Raw genomic sequence first — 13441 nt, 5'->3', positions numbered from 1 at the left:
TGACCACTATTTAACATCAGTTTAAATGTTGTTGGTTAATTCTGAATGTAGCGCCGGTACTCCTAATGAGTACGCGCTATGGCTGTGAATTTAGTTTTTGCCCAAAACTATAGTTACGTTTTGGGGTTAATTGTTCTAAAATATGCTTTGGCATCGGTTTGGCTGGGCTGTATTAAAGAGGAAGTAAAAACACACCCTGTAAGGCAAAGGCATAATTAGCTAGTTTGCATAGCATACTAGCTCATTATGAATAACTTACCTGAGAACGAAGCCCCCGAAGTGGACCTCCATCTTCCTCTTCGCCGCTGCCATGTATCCCAGAGCAAGTGAAATGCATGTTCAGTCGGAATCAGGTCAGGTGACTGACTTGGCCATTGCATAACATTCCACTTCTTTCTCTTAGAAAATATTTGATTGTTCTCCAGACTCTAAATCTCGTGGAGTAAGCATTCTCATTTCTAAAAATGTGGCTTGGGCATTGTCAGCTGTCCTCAGAGACAATCTTCGTTGTTACATCTTTGTGAAGGGGTCTATTTACGGAGAGCCTGTAACCCTAGTCAACGTCTATTCCCCCAACAAAGGCCAAGTGGATTTTATTGAGGACTGCTTGGACAAATTGTCTGACTTTGCAGAGGGGCAAGTGATCTTGGGGGGAGACCTGAACGTAGCTTTAGACCCTTTGCTAGATACCTCCACAGGCTCCTCGCATCTGTCATACGCGACCCTTCGTCAAATTAAGAAAGCCTTGACAGCTGCTCACCTGGTGGACGCTTGGAGGATTGCACACAGCAACACTCGGGACTATACTTTTTTCTCGCCCCCTCACAACTCTTACTCTAGACTGGATTATTTTTTAGTACACCAATCAGCACTTTCTTTAATATCTTCCAGTAGTATAGGGGTGATATCCCTTTCGGATCACGCACCAATTTTACTGACACTCATGCTGGGGGGGGACCTCACCAACCAGATGCCTGGTGATTAAATGAAAGTTTGATCCAACAGCCACAATATGCAAAAATAGTGGAGGAGGAGATTAAGGCCTAATTTGCAGACAACACAGACTCTGTGTCCTCTCCTTGCTTGTTTTGGGAGGCTCATAAATGTGTAGTCAGGGGAGTACTTATTAAATTAGGAGCTAAAGTTAAAAAAGATAGACAACGTGAGGTGGATCCTCTTCTGGAGAGCAATTGGGGTCCTGTAAAAGCAACATAAATGATCTTCAGCCCGATATGTGGCCTTAAATCTACAGAATCTACGTGACTCCCTATGAACTGGGTGGCAAACCGGGCAGACCCTTAGCCCGCGCACTACGTGAAACCACGATACATTTTTACATCCCCTCCTTGACATCCTCTTTGGGTCAAAAAAATCTTTAAATCGCAGGAGATCGCCAATTGCTTTCGCAGCTATTATGAGAAACTCCATAATCTGGCCCCTGTGGATACAGAGTCTATCTCACCGGCACGCACCTCACTAATAGACGAATACCTGATCTCCTCAGGCATCCACACATTTACGCTTCAGGAGAGGGAAGAAATGGAAGGCCATATTACAGAACAAGAAGTGTTCAAAGCCATCCAAGGTATGGAAACACGAAAGACGCTGGGGCCCAATGGTTTCCCACTGCTTTATTATCAGACATACGCTTCACACTTAGTGCCTCAATTTGTGCAGGCCTATAATGCGCTCGTGGACGGGACTCCACTTCCTAGGGACTCCTTATTTGCTCACATAGTTCTAATTCCAAAAGAGGGTAGGGATGCGACAGGCTGCGCAAACTACCGTCCTATATCTTTATTAAACACAGATCTGAAGATATTGACGTGGAGAAAGCCTTTGACCGGGTCAACTGGCTCTTTATGAAGCGCACGCTGAAACACCTTGGTCTAGGTCCCCATATGTGTTAATGGATAGAGGCAATCTACTCCCACCCCTCAGCAGCAGTCCGGGCCAATGAAGCAATTTCCGCCCCCTTTTCACTGAGCAACGGGACAAGACAGGGGTGCCCGCTGTCTCCTTTGATTTTCATATTGGTCCTTGAACCCTTGTTAGCTCACATTAGATATGATCAAAATATAAAGGGCATCAGCACTGGCAGCATACATCATAAAGTTGCGGCATACGCCGATGATTTATTATTCTTCGTGACAAGCCCAGTTACCTCCATCCCCAGCTTATTGCAGATGCTTAGGGCTGACTCTGCTCTTTCTAATTATAATGAATGTGCACAAATCAGAAGCTTTGAACATAGATTTACCTAAGGAAACTCTTAACACCATTCAACAGAATTTTCCCTTCTCTTGGGCTTGCCACAAAATAAAATATATGGGAGTTTACCTTACCCCCTCATTGTCAGCAATCTTACAAGAGAATTTTGCCCCCTAGCTTACCTCCCTACGCTTAGTGCTCCAATGCTCGCACAAGAATACTTTCTTCTGGTTCGGAATGAACAGCATTTTAAAGATGGCGTTTATGCCAAAATTACTTTATATACTCCAAACCCTGCCAATAAAGGTCCCAGGTCACTTCCTTCGCTCAGTCCGGGGGGCATTTTTGAATTTTCTCTGGGGTTACAAAGCAAAAAAACTGTCTCACCATATCCTGTCCTTACCAAAAGACCAGGGAGGCCGTTTAAGTACTAAATACTACCAGGTGGTTCACTTAACTAGAGCCCTAGACTGGGCAATCATGCCTCAAAGAAGGAATGGGTGGGAGTGGAACAGGCAGTATCTTCCCTTCCGCTCTCAACCTTGTTGTGGCAGACTTAAACCCTGCCAGCACCCTTGAAATCCTACCCTTTGATTGAGACTACACTGTTGGTAGTATTGAGGACTGGCTGTGTCACGATGGTCCCCCATACTCCTTCACCTATGTCTCCGGTCATTGGCGCTCAGGAATTCCCTTCTAGCCTGTCAGGAAGGAGGTTTAGGGAATTTCTAACGATCAACAAATTCAGGTTCCAAGACTTCCATCACTAGGGTCGTTGGTACACTATTGAGAAAATTCAGGCAATGCTATCGCCCCTTCCGGATAGTTGGAGAGCGACACAGATTAGACATTTTCTCACCTCCTCACATTATATGACCTCCTCTAGTCAACCCACGTCCGCTTTTGGGAGGCTATGCCTGGATCCTGCTCCCCTCCATCATTTACTATACTTAATGTATGGATTTCTGGTTGAAACCCAAGAAGGCTTTATACCTCCCTATCTACAGAAATGGGAAAATGATCTGAGTCGGGCTTTTTCAAAAGATCAGAGAGAATGAATCTTGTACTTTTCACACCAACGCTCCTCCACAAGATCTACCCTTCAGTTCCTTCCACCTGCTGGCAATGCCAGCAACCTGATGGGTCGATATTGCACATATTCTGGACGTGCGTGCGTGTTCGCCCCTTCTGGGACCCTATTTGTCGCATAGTTACTAGACTGACAGGCATTACACTTGCAGACGACCCGGCGCAGTGCCTGCTCCACCTTACTCCAATGTCAAGACGTCGATATAAGGATTCCCTTCTGATCCACCTCCTTAATGCCACTAAAATTTGTATTCCCCAAAGATGGAAATGCTCAGATCCCCTGTCCATTGGTCAGTGGATAGCTGTGGTGAACGAAATTAACCTGATGGAACAATTGACGGCCGCACTGCATCGAAAAGAGGAAAAGTTCAATAAAACTTGGTTTTACTGGCACGATTTCTGATCCTCGCAAGAGTATGACACCTTTGTGACCCCCTCGGTAGAGTCACAGTAACTGGGCATGTTCCCCTAATTGCCTTTGCACCCCAACAGCCCCCCTTTGTTTTTTCCTCCTCCTACCCCCCCTCCCTTCTTCCCCTAAGCCTCTATTTTCCTTCTCTTCCATTCTCTTTTAAATCTACCTTGGTTCTCATCATGTCCCCGCTTTCTTCTCTGCCTTCTGATTTCCAGACTGTATCGTCTTCTTTAGTATTTGGGAAATTTGTTTGTGTGCACCTGACTAGAGGCAAGAATAATGTGTTATTTTGTGGTACCTTACGCTTAATTTAGGTGTTCTGACAATTTTTTGACACCATCAGTTTTGCTATTTCTATACTGAATGCTGTTGATCTGTTGTTAATGTTTGTATCAACCAATCCTCTTAAGACAAAATTGTGGTGTTTGCTTTGCTTTACTGGTGCATTCAATAAAACTCTTAAATGACAAAAAATCTTTGGTTGCTTTCACAGTATGCTTCGGGTCATTGTCCATCTGCACTGTGAAGTGCCGTCCAATGAGTTCTGAAGCATTTTGCTGAATATGAGCAGATAATATTGCCCGAAACACTTCAGAATTCATCCTGCTGCTTTTGTCAGCAGTCAGATCATAAATAAATACAAGAGAACCAGTTCCGTTGGCAGCCATACATGCCCACGCCATGACACTACCACCACCATGCTTCACTGATGAGGTGGTATGCTTTGGATCATGAGCAGTTCCTTTCCTTCTCCATACTCTTCTCTTCCCATCACTCTGGTACAAGTTGATCTTGGTCTTATCTGTCCATAGGATGTTGTTCCAGAACTGAGAAGGCTTTTTTAGATGTTGTTTGGCAAACTCTAATCTGGCCGTCCTGTTTTTGAGGCTCACCAATGGTTTACATCTTCTGGTGAACCCTCTATATTCATTCTGGTGAAGTCTTCTCTTGATTGTTGACTTTGACACACATACACCTACCTCTTGGAGAGTGTTCTTGATCTGGCCAACTGTTGTGAAAGGTGTTTTCTCCACCAGGGAAAGAATTATTCGGTCATCCACCACAGTTGTTTTCCGTGGTCTTCCGGGTCTTTTGGTGTTGTTGAGCTCACCGGTGCTTTCTTTCTTTTTAAGGATGTTCCAAACAGTTGATTTGGCCACACCTAATATTTTTGCTATTTCTCTGGGTTTGTTTTGTTTTTTCAGCCTAATGATGGCTTGCTTCACTGATAGTGACAGCTCTTTGGATCTCATATTGAGATTTGACAGCAACAGATTCCAAATGCAAATAGCACATTTGAAATTAACTCTGGACCTTTCATCTGCTCCTTGTAAATGGGATAATGAGGGAATAACACACACTTGGCCATGGAATAGCTGAGCAGCCAATTGTCCCATTACTTTTGGTCCCTTAAAAAGTGGGAGGCACATATACAAACGGTTGCAATTCCTACACCATTTACCTGATTTGGATGTAAATACCCTCAAATTAAACCTGAAAGTCTGCAGTTAAAGCACATCTTGGTCGTTTCATTTAAAATCCATTGTGGTGTATAGAGCCAAAAAGATTAGAATTGTGTCGATGTCCCAATATTTATGGACCTGACTTGTTTTAAACTTTTTTTTTTTTTTTCTAAATTTCTTTAGTAACTTCCTAGTTTCCAGGCCTGGACACATACACCCCAGGAGTGTTCAGGAGAGGAGAAGGGGTTTTCTCAGCAAAGCACACTCTCCTACCTGCATGCTTGAGCTAAGGGCAGCTGGATTCCAGGAAGTAAATGCATGGAGACCAAAATAGAGGGGGGAGTTTGCTTTGAATATTAAAAATATATGAAATAACATTTGGGTTTGTGGTGATCAGATGCAGTGTAGTTCCTCTAAGTGTGGCTTATGTCTTTTTACGGATAAAGCAGAATTTCTTAAACTGCTACATATAGCAGAATTTCTTATACTACTGCATATACTATATCCATGCTGAGATGGTACTGTAACAGGGCAACCCTGAAACAAAACTCATGTACAACTTTCCTTGTACAGTTCATTTTTTTGTATACTATAATGATATATGGCAACTAGCAATGGAACATATTTTTCAAATCTGTTGACGGCTTACAATCACTAACATATTTATAATCTGGCCTTGAATAGGCAAAGAAATTTGGGTAGTATGCTTCTAATTAACCCTATTATTACATGATATATCTTTCCTGGAATTTAAACAAACTCACCCCCCTGGATGAAGTGTTTTATTAGATGATAGTCTCTGCTCTTTTGTTATAGTAATGGCATTACAGCATACATTTTCCTTAATAATACTCACCAATTTAGAAATCAGCATAATATATATAAGCTTATTGCTGCCGATCATCCTAAAATCTGACCAAATTAATTTGATTAAAGCATTTGGGTAATGGATTTGTCAGCATTTTCTTTCTCTAGTTTAGTCAGGACTACAAAAATCAATAGGTCAGTTTCCTGTTTGGGTGAAAGTGGATCACAATATTGTGTCATCAAAGCAGACACTTGAGAGCTCCAGCAATACCCCTCCTTTCCATAGCCTCCTCCTGCACCTGACATCTCTGAATGCTAGGACAAATTGCTTTGTGAATGGCTTTTTAGACAGTTATTGCATGAGTATGGATGTCACCGCTAAGGGTGGATTATATCCATATTAGACCTTTTATAATAATAAAGTAAAGCTGTGGATAAATGTTGGAAATTCAGCTGATTGCATTTCATTCTTAATCGTTCATTAGGGGACACAGCAGTAGCGACTTGTAGGAGATTGGACACTGGCAGCCAGTCAGAGCTGTTGGAACAGCCTAGGACAGTGATGGCGAACCTTGGCACCTCGGTGTTTTGGGACTATATTTCCCATGATGCTCATCTACACTGTAGCGTGCATGAGCATCATGGGAAATGTAGTTCCAAAACATCTGGGGTGCCAAGGTTCGCCATCACTGGCCTAGGATAAACATCTCCCACCCCTCCCTGCCCCTTGGCATCCTAAGAGAATGGATTTCTTCTGTTTGCTGAGATAAGCAAACCCATTACCTTTTATTTTTATCAAATATATAGTTTTTTCTTCTTTAAGTGAGATTCTTCAACAGCTGAAGAGCTTAAAAGTGCTTCTTATTGCAGATTTCAAGATTGGTACCCAGACCCTGCAGAGAGGAAGCCACAGTTCTAGCCTGCAGCAATACAGGTACATCCATAGTAGCTCTTCCTCTGCTAAATATTTGGTTGTTGTTGTGCTTGCCTCAATACTTTCTAACCCACCTACAGCAAGTAAACAGGTCAGACAGTTAAAAGGCCTTATCTGCGTGTTTTTTGTTTTTTTAGACTTGACTGACTCAAGCTGTTGAAGTTCTTTTAGCTGTCAGGATTGGTACAGCTCTTGCCCCCCTCTCCCATTCACAAAACACATGGACATGGACTGTGTTTTGTGAAGGGTCAGGAGGAGAGAAGGATGGACAGGACACCAGCATGAGACATGTGACACGCATGGCCAGCCTGGCACAGAAGTATATCAGGAGCTGTACTAATCCCAAAGGTTCGGAAGAGATCCTGCATATTATCTTATAAGTAAGAACAGAAGCAAAGGTAGCAAATTTAAGCTCTTATGGTCTGGTGTCACTCCAGAGTCCAAAGTGCATGGCATGTCAGTAATGAGAAAAAAGATCAGCTGGACAGGATAAGTCCCCATGGACAATTGTCACCATAATATATATCCCCATGCAGTGGGGGACCGACCATTCACCCACTCGGGCACTACCCGAGGGCCCTGGGCGACTAGGGGGCCCCATCAGGGCTGCTAGCCTCAGTAAAACCAAGGACAGTATGTAAAAATCTGTGTTTTTTTTTACATCCGTTTCTGAAATGTCCCTTACCGACATCCTTTTGGTCAAAAAATCCCAAGATTATAGCTGCCCCACCTCTCCAGTACCTTCTCAGCCAATAGAAACATGTCTGTGTATACTGTGTGTGATTGTATACTGTGTGTGTGTATACTGGGTGGCCCCATAATCTCTGATTGCCTTGGGGCCCCATAATCTCCTATTGCCTGGGGGCCCCATCATCTCCTATTGTCTGGGGGCCCCATCATCTCCTATTGCCCAGGGGCCCCATGATTTGTCAGTCCGCCCCTGTCCCCATGAGAAGATTTCCCCTCTCCTCCTGTTTCTTGTGGCAACATAAAGAATTGTTGGATCTTTTCTCTCTTTCTGTACAGGAGACAATGGACACCATAACCGGGTAAATCAGCAGAAACACATGCTAATAAAAAAGAGGTTTTAACCTTCTACACTCTAGCTAAACTTAAAAAAAAATTTAGCCTTTTGTATACTTAAGAATAGAGTATCCATGAGTAGGCTTTTGCTTTGCCACTTGGTATAAAATATTTACCCAGCAGATAAGTCAACAAAGCTATTAAGTTCATTATATATATATATATATATATATATATATATATATATATATATATATATACACATATACACACACACACACACACACACACACACACACACATATTTATATCTAAATATATTTCAATGATACCTTGTCTGTCTGTCAGCTGCTCTGGCAAAATTCGCTGTCCTGTTCTTCCATCGAGAAATGAGTCAACAAACTGGCAATGGTCCTCACCATATCCAGACTGATCTCCTATGTTATAAAAGGTGCCTAGGGATAGAAGTTACGTTAATATTACCATGCTGCTGTAGCTACATGAATTCATAAACAGTTTATGTCATCCACTATTAAAATGTAAACGAAAGCATACATAAATGCTTTGATGCTTATGTTAACTTACAAATCTTTTAGTTCTCGCTCGGTAAGCCTCTTAAAAGCAAATCACTATTAAGCAGCCATTATCATAAATTTAGGGGGTGATACTAACGCCTCCTAAATGCCTATTTTTTTTGGTTTGTTTTTTGCCCAGAATGGCAGTTTTCAATGTGACTAGGCATACAGTATGGAATGACCGGACTCTCATTTGGAAGCGCTGATACTTTATTGGAATGTTAAATACAAGCTAATTATTGAATAAGCGATGTGGCTCGTAAAACGCATCTACCCTCCCTTGCTTCCAATTACATTTCAGGTAGTTCTACTGTGAAATATGATTGACAGCTATAGGTTTTTGCAATTTTCCCATGCCGTTTTGTCTTGCTGAATAAAGCAAGCCATATAGACGAGGCAAAAACAAAAGTTCTGTCAAATGAAAAATGAAAAAAGCTCATATGATTCTGCCATCAATTGTTTTCATTTTCTATAAAAAAAAAATAAAAAAAAAAACAGCCTATTGGATTAGGCACCTTAGATTGGTTGGAGTAGAGCTGTAGACCTGATAGAAGAAACTAAACAGGTACTACAGACAGAACCAATGATATAATTATCTGAGCTGTAAAACTGTTAAAAGATATCAATTTATCAGACTACAAACAGTTTATAGGCATCTGTTAGGTTATCTAGCGTATTGACAAGTAGGGTATTAAAGTAGCCTCCTGCAGGTAGACAGTTTGCCACAAAGCCAGCAGGTCAGATAAATCTACTATACAGCCAGAGAGATCCTGTTCAGACTAGGAGTAGGGAAGATATTTGCAGTAGTACAGATGCCAGGTCCGATTGGGACCACCGTGGTCATCTCTCATGTTTAAATTTTTGAGGTGACCCCTTTAAGTTAAAGTTAAGTTAAAAACACATTCTTTCACACACTTTTTCGATATTTTATTTGTGAGTCAATAAAAGTTAAGTTTTGAGACCAGTTGACTTAGTTGTGGTGGGATACGCACCCTCATGTTGTAGCTACTTTAGACTGCAGCATGAAAATTGTGTGTGTCGCAGCTGGCACACTAATGATGCGAAAAAGTTTTGATGATTGTCACGAATTTAGTTTGTTTTTTTGACTGCTTAAAATTAAATATTTAATTGTTTGCTTACCTTGTTCATAACCATTCTGTGCTTGTTTTAAATTCCGTGTGTGCCATTTTCCTAGTTTCTGCTTCTATACTCTACCCTGCACTTCTTATGTTTCTGTTTGATTTTGAAGCATAAGCAAATAAGCTAATATGAAACATGTGCATGGCAAACTGTTAAAAGTAAAGAAATAAACCGATGTGTCCTGCAAAAATAATTTCACAAAAGGTGCAGTGTGGTTAGCCCTATTATCTTGCTACACTGGGTCCTGACTTAGATTCCACCTGGGAAAAAAAATTTGCAAGTGTGTTGGATATTTGCTTAGTGCCAGTTCAACTATGTTTGGCCACAGCCATTTATTGTGCATTTTCTATTGGTATGGTAAATTTCTCAATCCACCAGTTGCTTTATACAGATAAACATTCCACATCATCAGTTTTTGTGATCTTCCTTCATTATAATAAAGAGCTTGGAATAGAAGACATTGTTTTACAAACGCTTAACATTTAACTTTAAGCTGTAACATGCATAATGAAGCAAAATAAGCATATTTTGGAAACCATAACATTCATTCAGCTTGTGGAAAAACATTGTAATAACAGATAAATGCTTGAACAAGACAGATTTATAGCACATAGGTCTTCTGCAGTTCTAAGAAAATTGTTGTTACTACTCTTATTTGTTGAAGATGCGGTGGCCTACTTACTTAATTACTTAAAGTATTTAAGCTATGGCAATTTTAGTCTTTTTGTAACTATATTTTGAAGCTTGTGAGAAATGAGACTACAAAGTCCCAGTACAGAAAAGGAGGATCTCACTTTTAATGTACTAGCTATTTTGGCAACCTTGTATCTCCTAGGTGTGTGGACATCATCATGTCTATAGGCCCTGCCTGTTTTTGTGGATTATTCTTAGTCTGACGTCTGCCCTTCGACCATCTTTGCTTAACCACTTTCAGAACGGACCATTTTGCTGGTCAATGACCAGAGGTCTTTTTACAATTTGGCACTGCGCTGCTTTAACTGGTAATTGCGCGGTCATGCAATGTTGTACCCAAACAAAATTTGCGTCCTTTTTTTCCCACAAATAGAGCTTTCATTTAAAGGTATTTGACTGACTCTGCGATTTTTATTTTTTGCGATATAAACGTAAAAAGACTGCAAATTTTGAAAAAAAATGATATTTTCTACTTTTTGTTATTAGAAAAATCCAATAAACTCAATTTTAGTCATACATTTAATCCAAAATGTATTCAGCCACATGTCTTTGGTAAAAAAAAAGTCAATAACTGTATATTTATTGGTTTGCGCAAAAGTTGTCACATCTACAAACTAAGGTACGTTTTCTGGAATTTACGCAGATTTTAGTTTATGACTGCCTATCTAATTTCTTGAGGTGCTAAAATGGCAGGGCAGTACAAAACCCCCCCAAATGACCCCATTTTGGAAAGTAGATACCCTAAGGAAATTGATAAGAGGCATGTTGAGCCCATTGAATATTTTTTTTTTTTCCCTCAAGCGATTGAATAATGACAAAAAAAAAAAATTTTTTTTTTTACACAAAGTTGTCACTAAATGATATATTGCTCACACATGCCATGGTTATATGTGGAATTGTACCCCAAAATACATTCTGCTGCTTCTCCTGAGTACGGGGATACCACATGTGGTCGACTTTTTGGAAGCCTAGCCGCGTACAGGGCCCTGAAAGCCAAGCACTGCCTTCAGGATTTCTAAGGGCATACATTTGTAATTTCACTCCTCACTACCTATCACAGTTTTGAAGGCCATAAAATGCCAAGATGGCACAAAGTTGTCACTAAATGATATATTGCTCACACATGCTATGGGCATATGTGAAATGACACCCCAAAATAAATTTTGCTGCTTCTCCTGAGTACGGGGATACCACATGTGTGGGATTTTTTGGGAGCCTAGCCGTGTACGTGGCCCCGAAAGCCAAGAACCGCCTTCAGGCTTTCTAAGGGCGTAAATTTTTGACTTCACTCCTCACTACCTATTACAGTTTTGAAGGCCATAAAATGCCAAGATGGCACAAAACCCCCACAAATGACCCCATTTTAGAAAGTAGATACCCCAAGCTATTTGCTGAGAGGCATTTTGAGTCCATGGAATATTTTATATTTTGCCACAAGTTGCGGGAATATTACAAACTTTTTTATTTTTTTTTCACAAAGTTGTCACTAAATGATATATTGCTCACACATGCCATGGGCATATGTGAAATGACACCCCAAAATAAATTCTGCTGCTTCTCCTGAGTACGGGGATACCACATGCGTGGGATTTTTTGGGAGCCTAGCCGCGTACGGGGCCCCGAAAACCAAGCACTGCCTTCAGGATTTCTAAGGGTGTAAATTTTTGATTTTACTCCTCACTACCTATCGCAGTTTTGAAGGCCATAAAATGCCAAGATGGCACAAACCCCCCCCCAAATGACCCCATTTTGGAAAGTAGACACCCCTAAATTTAGGGGTACACTAGTGAGACTCACAGGTAAAAAAGCACCTAGGCTGTCAGCGACTGTATCAAAACGCTACAAAAAAAACTGTTAGCGATCGCAGGGATCAGGCCTGACTCTGCGAACGCTGCAGTTATGTGTGTTGTGTTTTGTAAGTGACAGTGATCGATCGATACTGCACTTGGGTGGGCTGGTCTGGGCTTGGCGGAGGGGCTAAACGCAGGTGCTAGCAGGTATCTGGGCTGATCCCGCTAACAATGCGTTTTGGGAAACCTAAACTGCTGGCGACGCTAATATAGATCTGATCAGATACGATATTACTAAGGGAGGTGTATGCTTTGCGCGTGGGTGTTAACGGTACTGGCACTAACCTGACGCTGCCTGGGGCGACGCAGACCTTATCTGACCCTCAAACTTATATCACCCGCTGATCAGGGGGTTAAACCTTTATTAGGTGATAAATGGCAATCAGGGGGGTTTATGCGGTAGTATATGGGAGTCCCTGGCGCTATAAAAAGTTGCGGCGAACCTAAATACCTACCTGCCTAACTAGCGTCACCTGTGACACTAATACAGCGATCAGAAAAACGATCGCTTATTAGGCTGGGTTCACACTGGAGCGATGCGGGAACGCCACGAATCCGTGGCGGGTTCCCGCATCGCATGCCTCCCGGCGGCAGTTCACACTGCCCTATGTGAACTGCTGGGAGTGTCAGTGAAATGTTAATGACACCCCCAGATCAGTTCGCATATATTGCAGTGCGATCTGCAAACTCGGATCGCATGGTGTGAACACCCATGCGATCCGATTCTGCTGCGGACCAAAAAAAGGGTCCCGTGCGAATTTGCGGCGGGTGCGGCGGGTGCGACGCAAATTCAGCCATACTATCTGTATGGCTGAACTCGAATCGCACAGAGATCGGATGTGATTTGCACTGCAGTGCGGTGCGAATCACATCCGTTCTCATAAACCGCTGCAATGTGAACCCAGCCTTAGTGACACTGGCGACGGGGGGTGATCACAGGGTTAAACCTTTATTGGGGGGTTAGGGGGGTACCTTAGAACTAAAGGGGGCTAACCCTAACTGCCCTAACAGTTATTACAGTCACAAATGACACCAATGCAAAAAAAAAAAAATGCAATTGGTGTCACTGTGACTGGGGGGGCAGGGGTGATTAGGGGGGTGATGGGGGGGGTGAAGGGGGGTGAGAGTGTGCCTGGCATGTTCTACTGTGTAGTGTAGTGTTGGTGCAACTCACCGATCCTCTCTCCTCGGTGCCGGAACGAAAAATACCGACACGGAGGAGAGATTACATCACTTCCTCT

General features: G+C 42.1%; 1 protein-coding gene across 11 annotated transcripts in view; it reads right to left on the bottom strand.

Annotated features, from left to right (window-relative positions):
• Nucleotides 1-13441, bottom strand: part of ABI3BP (ABI family member 3 binding protein) — a 465661-nt gene that overhangs the window by 24822 nt on the left and 427398 nt on the right. For all 11 annotated transcript variants that reach the window (XM_077482512.1, XM_077482502.1, XM_077482506.1 and 8 more), the window contains one exon: nucleotides 8275-8397. In XM_077482512.1, coding sequence (XP_077338638.1) covers nucleotides 8275-8397 — 123 coding nt within the window. The remainder of the gene's footprint in view (nucleotides 1-8274; nucleotides 8398-13441) is intronic.

The sequence above is a fragment of the Lithobates pipiens genome, unplaced genomic scaffold (assembly GCF_037356315.1).
Source record: "Lithobates pipiens isolate NorthernLeopardFrog02 unplaced genomic scaffold, aLitPip1_a1.2 Scaffold_16, whole genome shotgun sequence".
Taxonomy (NCBI): Eukaryota; Metazoa; Chordata; class Amphibia; order Anura; family Ranidae; genus Lithobates; species Lithobates pipiens.
The sequence above is the reverse complement of the archived record's forward strand: the minus strand, read 5'-3'. Positions and strand labels throughout refer to the sequence as shown.